The sequence below is a fragment of the Diadema antillarum genome, unplaced genomic scaffold (assembly GCF_040938485.1).
Source record: "Diadema antillarum isolate AM-2024a unplaced genomic scaffold, OU_Dant_1.0 scf00000021, whole genome shotgun sequence".
In the NCBI taxonomy this organism is placed as follows: domain Eukaryota; kingdom Metazoa; phylum Echinodermata; class Echinoidea; order Diadematoida; family Diadematidae; genus Diadema; species Diadema antillarum.
Window position 1 is genome coordinate 749,857 of NW_027270910.1, and position 14,792 is coordinate 764,648.

General features: G+C 40.4%; 1 protein-coding gene across 1 annotated transcript; it reads left to right on the forward strand.

Moving 5' to 3' along the window:
* The first annotated feature begins 1,524 nt into the window (after window positions 1-1,524).
* Window positions 1,525-14,504, forward strand: LOC139730157 (uncharacterized). Its single transcript, XM_071641058.1, has 4 exons — window positions 1,525-2,289; window positions 9,142-9,786; window positions 12,446-12,630; window positions 13,223-14,504. Exons 1-4 carry the CDS (start codon window positions 1,525-1,527, stop codon window positions 14,502-14,504), a joined length of 2,877 nt encoding a protein of 958 aa, XP_071497159.1.
* Window positions 14,505-14,792: the final 288 nt, after the last annotated feature.

Below are 14,792 nucleotides of genomic sequence, written 5' to 3' on the forward strand. Positions count from 1 at the left end.
TTCCATATCTTGAGCTGCTATATCCTTACATAGACCATGACTGCTAAATTATGTCACGACTATGTCATGAAATAGCAGCAATAATGGTGTGTTGAGGTGATGGACGCCTGATATAGTGCGTCGTTCTTCGTCAGACGCTGCTCATTAGTGTACCAACTGTTATCTGCGTTTGTCTGTCACGCCAATCAAGTTAATCTGTTAAAGCGACAAAAGCTCTCTGTCTATACAGTACACGTATTAATCCGAACAGGCATTTTATACCTCACACCACATGGTGAATCGTTACAAACCACGCACTCAACCACCCAGTCAATCAAGTCAGGAAACTGACTGCCGAGGATTGACACTGTTTGATCATAAACCCATGAACTTTGATGAAGCTACGAAACCCAACTCGAGTGAGCATATAAACGTGGATAACTAGTCAGTGTTGCATAACGATAATGTTAGTGATCTGATGTTGATAATTGTTTTGCTGCCATGGATATGTCTTGCTTTTGGTTTCGTTGTATAACAGTTGCGATCTTGTGAATGAAAACTAAGAAAAGTTGTGACAACTTGTCTGAAAATATGTTTACTGACGGCACGAGCGTGTCGTGCTAAAGAACATTAGATCTCTAATGAACCTTTTGACAAAGAATGCTACGCTTCTTCTGGAGCGTGGTAAATCATTGCAATCGAGGACAGGGCTCGGAATGCCACAACATAAGTACCTGTAAACCTGCTGCCAAATACTGGTTGGATACCACCAGCCCGGTAACATTGGCTGCCTATTCGATGAAATAACAATTATCCTTGTGTGGGGTAAAGCGGTATGAATGGTCTCCGGTCTGATGATTTTAAAAAGGTTGCCAATCAAGGTCGAGAGGTGGGGCACAAGAGAATGGGGTTACGGTTCATCGACGATGAGGGAATTGGATCTGTGTATTCACTGATTACTGGTACCGTGTCTGCGTTCTCACAGTTCATGAATTTTAAACTATACCATGTGTAGAAGGGAGCATTGCAGCAGCAACTCATTTTCGATGTTTCTATCTATGCTTTGTATCTGTGGACAGGGAACCCTGACATGGTTCTAAGGTTTGGCCGTGGCTGCACGCCGTAGATCGGAGAACAGTCCTACAGGCGACAGGCGTATATGTGACATCATATTTAGCTCTGAAATACTGCTGATGGATTGCCAAGCGTTTGTGGGATATTGATATGGCATCGTGATTCTGCTTCTAAGTAAGACTTTTATGTAAGCCTTCGAACGTCAGAAATATACTACAGCAAACTCTGCTGTATATACTTCTTATTGGCCGACTGGATATCATTTGCGCAAGCTCGATTACATAAGATGGCAAAATGTTTATATTTACAATACTTTTTGATTTCGTCTAGTCAAATCATAAATTCATCTGTGGATAAACCACAGATTGCAAACCATGAGATGAACGTAAACCTTATCAGACACGAGTGACAATGTGAATTCGGAAAAAAAAATCGCCAGACGGATGACGAACACGTGACCGTCTACTCAAAATGGAAGAAACTTTGAGCGATTTTGAAGTTGATGGTGAGTCCGATGGCGAGATAAAGCATGTCAAGACAAAACCAAGGCGATGGAAAAAGCCCTTGGGTACTAAATTTGTCCCGAAACAGTTACCGAAGAAGAAAAACTTCTCGATTGATACACGCGACAGTAGAGTAACTTACTACCTCGAACCTGAATATTTGCACGATATTGCGCGCGAGCGCACGGCACAAGATAACGACTCGTCATCGGAAACTGCCGACAAGAGACCACTCGAAATCATCGATGTGGTGGATGAACCCGTCGATAGAATGCACCAATGGCCGAGGAAAAAGTCGCCCGCCAAACTGAGCTCCAATACAAAGCCGTCCTCAAAACGTAAGCCAACTTTTTCTCGTCAACTCCTGGAATTGTCTGACGATATTTCGACTGCAGATATCGCAGGCGATGGTTTCTTCAGGCAGTGCGTGTGTTCGTTGCCATGGGGATGCCACCAATCTCACTCCTCGTCCATGATGCAGAATGGTATCCCGCGAAGTGCGAGGAGCCAGGGTCGTGTGGACAGCACAAGGAGAACTAGACATCAGTCTACGAGAGGTTCCGTCGTTAAGGACGACGAACTAAATGGGTGGTTTCCCGCGAAAAGTTGGTGGGATGCTGGCGGAAACGATGCAAGCGCTGCCTCGTCTGTGAGGGAGACCAAGAAGAAAAAGGCCTATGATCCATTTTTGTTTCATCGAAACGAAGGAGACAGCGTGGCTTACACCTTCAAGGTAAGATGTGAATGCACACTCAGCAAAAAAAAAAGTAAACACGTTTTTAAGTTCATCTTTCTCATAGATTATTTAGCTATAATATTAATGTTTTATATACCATGTTGGAGGTAATTTAGTTGGTTACTAGCATCAACCTAGTAAGGCAATAAAAGGGGACACTTTACGTATGAGTCAACACATTCGTTTTTCTCTTCTAAGGCTCAAAAGTAAAAATTGCAAAAATTTACAAGTCGTTATTCAAGCGTATGTGCTCTGCCACATATAACAATGAAACAAAAGACAGATTCAACTCAATAAGAAATGCAAATTGATTTGCAAAAATCAATCTATGTATGATCTCTATTTGCCTCTGCCAGACTCCAAAGATCATGAAGATAAAGAAAGGCAAAAAGGAAATGGAGGAAAATGAAGAATCTTCTGTCAAATCCATATTCAAAAGACAAACGAAAAGAAGCAATGGTAACAAAAATTGTAGAAATTTTAAATGTTATTTCAAATTAAACATTTGAAATATCATTTGGTCCTTGAAACAGTCTCATTAATTCTTAAATTCCTTAATTAAAAGAGGAAATAAAGAAATTTTGTCCAGTTTATCACCTTAGCGGCTCATTCCCTGTGTCATTTAAACTTTGAGTTGACAGAAAATTATCATTTTCCCCTTTCAATTTCACCACTATTTTTGTTTTAGAATATAAGGGAAACGAGGGATCGAAAACTTATTTCTGCTATTTCATTCATGTCTTTCATTGCGTTGAATTGGTCTTTTGTTATCATTGTTATCTTGAAGGCAAAGTGTCGTAAAGTTTCACAAAAAGAATGGATTTAAGTGGCAGTGCTTTGACTTTCATTAAACCCATACAAAATGTGATAGTGTTCTTGGATGAAGAGTTTATAAGTTTTCTTGGAATATTTTGGATAGGATCCCATCATGTAGGCCAAGATGATTTCGAAAAGTTCTTTGAAAGAGCAAAGTCAAACAGAACCACGAAGCAGACGAGACAATAATTTTGCGGCACGCCGAAGTTTTACATAATTACGTAGAATGATACCACTGATATTAAATATGCCAATTAGATGAGGTGACGACATCTCTTCACAATTATCCCACAACTTGCAATCTTATATTCGCTAAATTCCTTCTTTTTGAATGAACACATTAAAAAAAAAATTCGCAGCAAAATGTACGGGAGTCATAATAATCCAATATGTCTGAAAACTTAAAGGGGACTACTGGTGTACTTATTGAGTTTACACATTGATAAGTTAGTTCCTGAACATGTGTACAATCATTTACTAATATATCAGCGTTTGACTCAGATGACTGTTTCTGAAAAAAAAAAGAGAGATATGAGATAGTCAAATACAACAGACTTGCTGCTTTTGTCCGATTGAAATGAACTTGTCACTTTCTTAATGTGACTTTTTATAATGGAGTTTCTCGTTGATATTTTACTTCGTTCATCAAGCAGCAGTATACACAAAAAGTGCTCTGGCCAAAGTCTCGATAACAATGTTGTGACAAGCGAGTGGCGTGCTAATATCTTTTCCAGGATATGATTATATCTCCTTTTTTACCTCTTTCTCCATACAGTGAGTGAGGGGGGGGGGAGAAGAAAATAAGTAAAACATGTAGTTTTGTTGTTTTTGTCACCAATATTCGCGAGGAGGCGATATGAACAACCGGATTAGAACAACGGAGGAAAAACTATTACAAGATTGCTTCACGTATATGACATGGTATACATTACACTTTCTTCCCTATATACTTTGTAGCACAACACATTGTTTTTTGTTTTAAAGAATATTTTATTCTTCATCAATGGGAAACATAATATACAAACAAATTTATACAAAATTCTCTGGACCAATTTCATAATCATTTTCGTCAATGGATACAAAATTTTTACCAAAACTTAACATCAATTTAATACATTTTGATACACTCTGATACATTTTTTTTTCACAATCCATATACACAATCCATATACACATCTCTTCTTTTCTACTTTCACACTACTATATCCCTCATTCTCTTTTTAATTTTATTCCTTCATTGCATTACAAATCTTATTAACTAAATCACTACCCACAAAAATAATTTCTTTTCAGCATTCATTCAATCCAACTTGAAATATCAATATCCATTGATTGAAATTTATTGTTAAAAAACAAAACAAAAAACCCACACGCAACCCCCCCCCCCGCCACCCTATACCCCCGTCCATTCTCCCTCTTATTACCCTACCCCATTCCCCCCTCCCCCTTCCAAAACCCCCATCACAACAAAACCTCAAAGGCAACTGAAACCTGTGTGTCCTGACATACATTATAACACATATTTCAATACGAGTGCGTGGCAAGGCATTTCCTGGTGGATGTGCAGCAGACAAAGCAAAACAATTCTCAATTCTTTTTCCAATTTTCCCACTTTTGTACTTGTAGCACCCGAGTTTGTCTCTTTCTTCTTCTTTTTTTCGGGGAAGAAGTATGATGAATTCTTATCATTTATCATTCATGCGTGACGAAACAAGAAAGCTTTGTGCAATCATGAAGCCATGCTGCGTGTGCATGCCTATAAATATTCTTTCGTGTACACCAAACACACGAAAACGAACAGACACACTGTGCCACATCTTGATCGACTTAAAGGGATAGTATAGTATTGGTTGAGGTGAGAATTCGGCTTTTAACTTTTTGCGAGATACTTAGAAACCACTTCATGAAATGTTAAAGAGCGTACAATTCTCAAAGAGGAATTGAAAGTTTATTTGACGATAATCGGTTTTTTAACTGGTTGAGATATCAAAAAAAAAGTAAAATAAAGCGATGCTAAAAAGTTTTTTGGATACCACAGCCATTTCAAAACCAATTCCCATCAAATAAACTTTGAATTCCTCTTAAAATCGTATGCCCTTTCAGTATTTCATGATATGTTTCTCATTATATCAAAAAAGAAATCATCATCAAAAAAGTTGGAAACATGTAGCTCCATCTCAGCTGAAACTGTATCATCCCTTTAAATCCCGCTATCGTCGATCGACGATATCTCTCCCAATGAAAAAAGATAAACTGACAATGAGTCGCCAGTCTCCCCCCGAGACTCAGCTCATCATACTATCACGGCCATCTTTACCATTTATCTCCTTTTCGACCAGATTAATCCTCAGAGCTAACAGAACGACACCCGCGAGGTTTGCCACGAAATTTCTGTGAACCGTCGTTCTGCTTACAGCAACTGAAACACAAGCGATTTATTTTGGAGAAAGAAATTGTATAACGGACGCAAGACAGACTCCAGCTTAATTGTTCTGCCCTTTTGTTTTCTATTGGCATGAATGAGTCGCATCAGGCATTGTCATTGGACGCGGTGATATCATTGCGATCGGTATGAACCAACGAATACAAAAATTAATGTCCGTTTAATGATACATGTATTTGGGATCGCTTGCGTTTTCCGGCCGGGCTTGCCTTCTTAGCTCTGGCCTGCTCGTTTACTTGCACATGCCGGAATAATATTTGTACATGTACATCATTTTCTGTTTGCACCCTACAGTCTACCGGCCCTCGTTCTCCTAGCACTAGCATTGAGGTATAGCCAGCTAATTGACGATTGGCTGTATATATTGTTGCCAATATTTTTCACACTTGCCTTTACCTTACTGACTGCCTAAGTAAAACAGATGGATGGACTGACTACAACCAATTACCATGTTGTAACTAATAATCAGTCACCCATGTCCAATCGAGCAAAGGTATACTCAGTCAGTAGTGATATGTCTGACCTCAGTAAAAAGTCTCTGTCGCACGAGGTTATATCCCGCGTAGTTCTTTGCTCAAAAAATGAAGAAATGTCAGAAATTTGAGTACAATATTATCAAAGAAGGAAATGCTAAGAGACTACATCGAGATCTTTTGTTACATCTAGCAAACGCTGTTGCTTTGTGCAGGTCATTATTGTTAATTAACATTGTCGTTAATTTTTTCCGGATCTAAGCGTCCTTATTTTAAACTTATGTTCTGGTCAACGGTGTGATGATACTTTATGACAAAGTTAGAAACACAATATTAGTGAAAAAGGCAACTTTGACACTCTCGGTAAACTCGCGGAAACTGCAGATGGAGGGGCAAGGGCATGGCCAAACATAGGCCTACTTTTCTATTTTTACTCATCATGTTTTAACGTCAGATAATACCAATGCATTAAATTATAAAGATCATCAAACCGACCATTCTAAACTTCTAGGAGACAAAAAAAAAAAAAACCGACGTCATCAACATCGTCATCATCATTGTACAGCCACCAACTCGATGAATCACTACGATTATCATCAGGGCGACGGAGAGTGGCTTCTCCCCTGAATCGTCTGCGTGCGACATGCACTAGAAAAAAAAAAAAGGTCGAGAGTGATTCGTTGCCATGGGCACGGGGCACGCTATGCCTGCCGTCTCGACGTGACCTCATGAACTTTGAACATCGATGGGGTGCAAGTGGCCGCTGTGACGTTTCTAAACTTACACTGGATAGATGCAGGGAGGTGGGAGGAGATGATATGTTGTGTAATGCGATAATGTATACTTCTTCGCACGACAATACACTCTAGATAGCACAATGGAAAGTGTTTAGACATGAAATTCTGATGTTATGATGAATCTCCACCTTCAGACTGCCGGTTGATGTGCAGCTACATTTCATCATACAGAGCGAGCTGTAGTAAAGAGAATCTGAAACTTTCCTTCTCGCTTTTAGGATTTGTGAAGATGGATGATTTGGAACGTCGTCACCGCTCAAAGGTCAGTGTTTAGCGTCCTGAATTTGAGATTGTTTTGTAACACTTTGAAACCTACGTTTTGATATTGCCCTCGCAGATGATTTTGATATCAGAAACATTTTAGGTGTATAGTATAGCTCATTATTTCAAACATTTTGTTTATCTGATGTATTATTTCTTACTTCTTTACATGTAGCTTACAAGTCTGTTTAAAAACCGAAATATCAACACATGTTCAAGTCAAGGTCTGTTTTTGCTCGTAATAAACCGATGAGTTAAATCAACTACAACACGTTCAAAGCCCAAAAAGGCAGGCATGCCGCATAGTTGACGCCAAGATTATTATGGTACTGGCGGGGTATTCTCCAGCAATAATTCTATCGGTATTTTGATACCTACAGATTTCCCTTAATTTGTTGTCCTATAGGCAGGGACTTCCATATCTTGAGCTGCTATATCCTTACATAGACCATGACTGCTAAATTATGTCACGACTATGTCATGAAATAGCAGCAATAATGGTGTGTTGAGGTGATGGACGCCTGATATAGTGCGTCGTTCTTCGTCAGACGCTGCTCATTAGTGTACCAACTGTTATCTGCGTTTGTCTGTCACGCCAATCAAGTTAATCTGTTAAAGCGACAAAAGCTCTCTGTCTATACAGTACACGTATTAATCCGAACAGGCATTTTATACCTCACACCACATGGTGAATCGTTACAAACCACGCACTCAACCACCCAGTCAATCAAGTCAGGAAACTGACTGCCGAGGATTGACACTGTTTGATCATAAACCCATGAACTTTGATGAAGCTACGAAACCCAACTCGAGTGAGCATATAAACGTGGATAACTAGTCAGTGTTGCATAACGATAATGTTAGTGATCTGATGTTGATAATTGTTTTGCTGCCATGGATATGTCTTGCTTTTGGTTTCGTTGTATAACAGTTGCGATCTTGTGAATGAAAACTAAGAAAAGTTGTGACAACTTGTCTGAAAATATGTTTACTGACGGCACGAGCGTGTCGTGCTAAAGAACATTAGATCTCTAATGAACCTTTTGACAAAGAATGCTACGCTTCTTCTGGAGCGTGGTAAATCATTGCAATCGAGGACAGGGCTCGGAATGCCACAACATAAGTACCTGTAAACCTGCTGCCAAATACTGGTTGGATACCACCAGCCCGGTAACATTGGCTGCCTATTCGATGAAATAACAATTATCCTTGTGTGGGGTAAAGCGGTATGAATGGTCTCCGGTCTGATGATTTTAAAAAGGTTGCCAATCAAGGTCGAGAGGTGGGGCACAAGAGAATGGGGTTACGGTTCATCGACGATGAGGGAATTGGATCTGTGTATTCACTGATTACTGGTACCGTGTCTGCGTTCTCACAGTTCATGAATTTTAAACTATACCATGTGTAGAAGGGAGCATTGCAGCAGCAACTCATTTTCGATGTTTCTATCTATGCTTTGTATCTGTGGACAGGGAACCCTGACATGGTTCTAAGGTTTGGCCGTGGCTGCACGCCGTAGATCGGAGAACAGTCCTACAGGCGACAGGCGTATATGTGACATCATATTTAGCTCTGAAATACTGCTGATGGATTGCCAAGCGTTTGTGGGATATTGATATGGCATCGTGATTCTGCTTCTAAGTAAGACTTTTATGTAAGCCTTCGAACGTCAGAAATATACTACAGCAAACTCTGCTGTATATACTTCTTATTGGCCGACTGGATATCATTTGCGCAAGCTCGATTACATAAGATGGCAAAATGTTTATATTTACAATACTTTTTGATTTCGTCTAGTCAAATCATAAATTCATCTGTGGATAAACCACAGATTGCAAACCATGAGATGAACGTAAACCTTATCAGACACGAGTGACAATGTGAATTCGGAAAAAAAAAATCGCCAGACGGATGACGAACACGTGACCGTCTACTCAAAATGGAAGAAACTTTGAGCGATTTTGAAGTTGATGGTGAGTCCGATGGCGAGATAAAGCATGTCAAGACAAAACCAAGGCGATGGAAAAAGCCCTTGGGTACTAAATTTGTCCCGAAACAGTTACCGAAGAAGAAAAACTTCTCGATTGATACACGCGACAGTAGAGTAACTTACTACCTCGAACCTGAATATTTGCACGATATTGCGCGCGAGCGCACGGCACAAGATAACGACTCGTCATCGGAAACTGCCGACAAGAGACCACTCGAAATCATCGATGTGGTGGATGAACCCGTCGATAGAATGCACCAATGGCCGAGGAAAAAGTCGCCCGCCAAACTGAGCTCCAATACAAAGCCGTCCTCAAAACGTAAGCCAACTTTTTCTCGTCAACTCCTGGAATTGTCTGACGATATTTCGACTGCAGATATCGCAGGCGATGGTTTCTTCAGGCAGTGCGTGTGTTCGTTGCCATGGGGATGCCACCAATCTCACTCCTCGTCCATGATGCAGAATGGTATCCCGCGAAGTGCGAGGAGCCAGGGTCGTGTGGACAGCACAAGGAGAACTAGACATCAGTCTACGAGAGGTTCCGTCGTTAAGGACGACGAACTAAATGGGTGGTTTCCCGCGAAAAGTTGGTGGGATGCTGGCGGAAACGATGCAAGCGCTGCCTCGTCTGTGAGGGAGACCAAGAAGAAAAAGGCCTATGATCCATTTTTGTTTCATCGAAACGAAGGAGACAGCGTGGCTTACACCTTCAAGGTAAGATGTGAATGCACACTCAGCAAAAAAAAAAGTAAACACGTTTTTAAGTTCATCTTTCTCATAGATTATTTAGCTATAATATTAATGTTTTATATACCATGTTGGAGGTAATTTAGTTGGTTACTAGCATCAACCTAGTAAGGCAATAAAAGGGGACACTTTACGTATGAGTCAACACATTCGTTTTTCTCTTCTAAGGCTCAAAAGTAAAAATTGCAAAAATTTACAAGTCGTTATTCAAGCGTATGTGCTCTGCCACATATAACAATGAAACAAAAGACAGATTCAACTCAATAAGAAATGCAAATTGATTTGCAAAAATCAATCTATGTATGATCTCTATTTGCCTCTGCCAGACTCCAAAGATCATGAAGATAAAGAAAGGCAAAAAGGAAATGGAGGAAAATGAAGAATCTTCTGTCAAATCCATATTCAAAAGACAAACGAAAAGAAGCAATGGTAACAAAAATTGTAGAAATTTTAAATGTTATTTCAAATTAAACATTTGAAATATCATTTGGTCCTTGAAACAGTCTCATTAATTCTTAAATTCCTTAATTAAAAGAGGAAATAAAGAAATTTTGTCCAGTTTATCACCTTAGCGGCTCACTCCCTGTGTCATTTAAACTTTGAGTTGACATCGAAAACTTATTTCTGCTATTTCACTCATATCTCTCATTGTGTTGAATTGGTCTTTTGTTATTATTGTTATTATGAAGGGCATTTGCATATTAATTTCAATATGTCAATTTCGTCAATTTTTACTTTGGTGCCAAGGAGGACAAAAGCGAATGTGTTCACTCATGCGCAAAATTTCCCTTTGTATAAACCTACCAGGTTAATAGCCAATTACAAATTGTAAATAACCTTTTATATGGTATATGACACAATGATTTTTATCAAAATCTTCTATGAAAAAAATGAACTCGAAAAAACGTTTACTTTCTTTTTTTTTTTGCTAAGTGTATAATCATCGTTTGGCATTGTTTTGGGGCAAACATTTGTGATATTACCATATCATGCGCGCAAGAAACATACACTGTATTACCTTTACCAACTTCATAGTTTTCTTACTTTCATAATGATAGTTAAGGTCACTTTTTTACATTGTGTAAGAAGATCATTGACTGTCAATCGCAGTTTTCCCCAATATCCCCAATATCCGTCACAATACAAATACTCTTTTATGAGAAGCAGTACAATTAATGGTCGAATCTTGACTGAGGCAATTCTACAGTTTTTTGTAATATGGATAGACGAAAATATTCATTAAATCGCTTTGCAAAATGGTATACAAATTTGATCACCTACACAATAAAGATAAAGTCCATGGAAAAGCAAGTGTTCGATTCACTATAAAAAAACAGAAGTCATGTTCATAAATAGAGTGTGTCTGGCATTATACTTTTACAGTCATTAATCGTCTTCAAGTCACAAAATGTTTGATGGATTACAAGCCTACCGCCCCTCCCCTCTTTCTTCTTTAAAATATGAGTGGATGATAAGGAAATCTTATTGACAATATCCCTTTTGTGGTGTATTTATTTCTTCATTGAGATTCATATTTTCAGGTTGAACACTAGATTGAAGTGACAGCAGATCTTGTGGGGGTACAGCAGATAGCGATCTTTCTACATTTCTTCTCAATTTCTGTAGTATTCAATGACAGAGCACTATATCATAATTGCTTTATACATCTTTTATGAAATTATCTGCTACACAGTGATAGTATCTTATTCTGAAGCAAATTCAACAGAAGTATATCTTTTCTCTCATCCGCTCCCCCACCTCACGCAACTTTCAAGCTATTGTAACACCTTTATTTTGTAGTTGATGTTGTTTTTCGATGGCGTAATCGGTGTTACATTGGTATTAAACGTTTTCTCGACGCTCCAAAGAAAGGACCAAGAGACCAGTTCATGTACATGTGCAATCAAGGCTCTTTATTTATTCGAAGAAATGTTCACATCGGAATATGACAGCAATTATGATAACGGTGATAATATCCCAGGCGACGATGGAATATGCCATATTTAACAGATACAGTATTTGATGTAATAGGTGTAATAGGTGCTCCCCATCAAACGGCCATATATCTCCCCTAAAGAGGGATGGCAAGGGAGACCAACGCTTGTGTCTTTACCCGCAGAGGGTGAAAGAGAGAACTCCTTTCCAAAAGTACATGGTCACTTTTATATTACATGTATACAAGAAGGAGGGGCTTAATCTATGATATTCAAATATTCAAAATAGAGGGATTCAAATTAAAATAAAACAAAGGAGTAGGTTAGTAATGACCACTGTCAATCCTTGGGTCACTGACACCAATGACTCACATATCACATGATGGGGATGATGGGGGAGAAACTTAGCATTGGTAGACAATGGGGAGACAGGTTATCCAGAAATGTATGTGGGAGAGGTTAGGCTCCTAGGGAGGTAGGGTGTGTGGACTGACCACAGGATGTGATGACCAGTCGGGTTGGACAAAATTCTGAGAATAGCAATGAAGGAGTTTTCCCTCAAGTCTGTAGTGGTTGAAGCTTGGGTTTGTAGCAACAACACTCTTCCATTTGATATATTACACTATCATTCACACGTCTGACTGTTCTCTGTCTGGTGTTATACTTTCACATATATTTCTGTCTTGATTCAGCATTACCACGACTGGCAGGCGTATGTGGACGAGTACCGACGGTACTACACCGTAGGAGGCTCGGGAACGGGACTGAACTCCTTTCCCGTCCCGGAGGGTGGAGGTCGACAGGAAGCCATGGTGATCGTACGCACGCTGTCTGATAGCCTCCGACCCAGACTCAAGGAGTGCAACATTCCCGATTGGTTCGTTATCCAACCTTTGCAGAGTTGATCTTTGTTGTTTGACGATAGTTTAGTACATGTATTTGGGTTTCAAGCTTAAACTTTGTCATCTATTCATTTCTCATCGAATCTTTGAGGTAAAACAGTGAGTTTCGTTTTTTGCCCATATTTGCCATCAGAAATCTTATATATTTTTACACATTTTATCTCTTTGTATTATCTTCGTTGTTACGTATTTCTCATATCCTAGAATCTGAAGGTGACATGCATGTTGTAATAATAATAATAATAATAATAATAATAATGATAATAATAATAATATCTAATTTATCTCGGGTAGTCTCATTTAGTATTGTCACTGCTCTACCAGAGTGCCCTAATATTATTATTACCCTAGCGTTGCCAGGTACCCATTTATACACCTGGGTCGAGAGACGTGATAGGTAAGAATAAATATCCAAGACGTAAAAGACCTGGCCGGGAATCGGACTCCGGTCCTCTAATTGGGAGTGGAGGGTCTTATCCACTAAGGCACAGCGCCCCCATATACTATTCTTTAAATCTTACTTTTCATGTTGTTGTCTGTTTCTTTTTTTCTTGTTTGTTCTCATAGGGATGAGTTTACCGATCTTCATTCTACGCCAATGCGACCGCTCCACGTCGGTCCGGGCTATAAATCTGGAAGAGTTCCTGACGTTGGTGTAACCTGGCTCTCAGGTGGACATCAGGATTCGTCTCTGCAATCTCGCTACCCAGCAACTCGGCACATCAAGCTGACGACGCTTCGGCACCCTGCTGAAACCATAGCATCGCAAAGTAAGAAACGTCAGCTAGCCACAAATGACGGCGATATCAGAACAATGAAGGTAGTAGAAGCGATACCGCCGCATGACGGCGGAGTGACTTTTCCCGTTACGCCGATGCAGATTGTCGAGGATTTTCGCATGTCGCAGCGGGAGAAGTACGGCCCTGACATGCGTCCTTTCGGTTGCAGATTCCTTGCTAGTTGGCGACCGAGCGACAGCACAAACTTTACTGGCGGTCAGTCAGGTCTAAAGCACTTCCGGACCGTCCTCGACACGCACTCGATCGCCAGTGAGAGTGGCATTCCTCATCGAGGCAGTTTACTGAAGCAAGGTCCGTTTCATCCGCTCGTCGTGCGCGCACCGCCGACCTCAATAAACGACCAATCACAGGATGGAACTCCGAAGCTGGGGGCTCCATCTGGGGAACTTTCAGATCAGCCAAATCAAGCTGAAGTTATCGGAAACCAGAGGAGGAAGAGAACCACTCTGCATTCGAAGAAGGTCGATGTGTCGGCTTCTGCTGTCGAGAAAGTTCGGTCGTCACTCGCCGACTCCTCACTCAATTCCGCTGCCAGCAAGGTAGACGCGTCAAAATGGACAAACCTCTCATCTGACGAAACGAAGACCGGAACAGCGAGTCCTAGCAGACACATGGCCTTGAGGGCGGGCTTGAGGAAGAAATCGGCGACGAGACATACTTCGGACGGACGCTCATCGGAGAATGGCCATGGAGAGAAACCTCCCGCGACACCCTTCAGAACCTGCATCAGAAGTTCGACAGCGAGGAGCCGAACTGACGTCACCGGTCAATCTACATCTCACTCTCAGTCAGGAGAACCTTTCCTTGTCAAGGGTGAGAGTAAGAGGGACAGAAGTATGGACGGACAGGTGGACAAAGAAAAAGGTCAGAACGCGGATGTGGAAGGACGAGAAGGTATCAGGGAAAAGAGCGGTGTGCCTGCGTCCAAACCGAAAATCAAGATCGTCGCACCCTGTGCGCAGCCCTTGGATAAAGACAACGTACTCGTAGGCAGTCCTTACGGGACAAACTCCTTTTTCGGGAACGAGCAGTTGGACACCAGAGTATGACTAACACCTAAAGGGTATAATAATGGCCATGGGGATTTTGTTCCAGAAGTATCATTATGCTTTATAATGTTTGCAATGTATTGTATTTTGCTGTCATGACATTTACACTGTCCGTCCACTCATTTCCGTTGGTTATTTGCTACTTATGCCTCACTTCATTCCATGCTTCCTCTTGACAAAAACCCAACGATGAGGGCCAGGAAGTGTCGTATTACACGAGGCATTATGGATTTGATGTTTATGCTAGGTATAAGTGAAGAGCTTTATTGCAAAAGTAACTAACTCCAT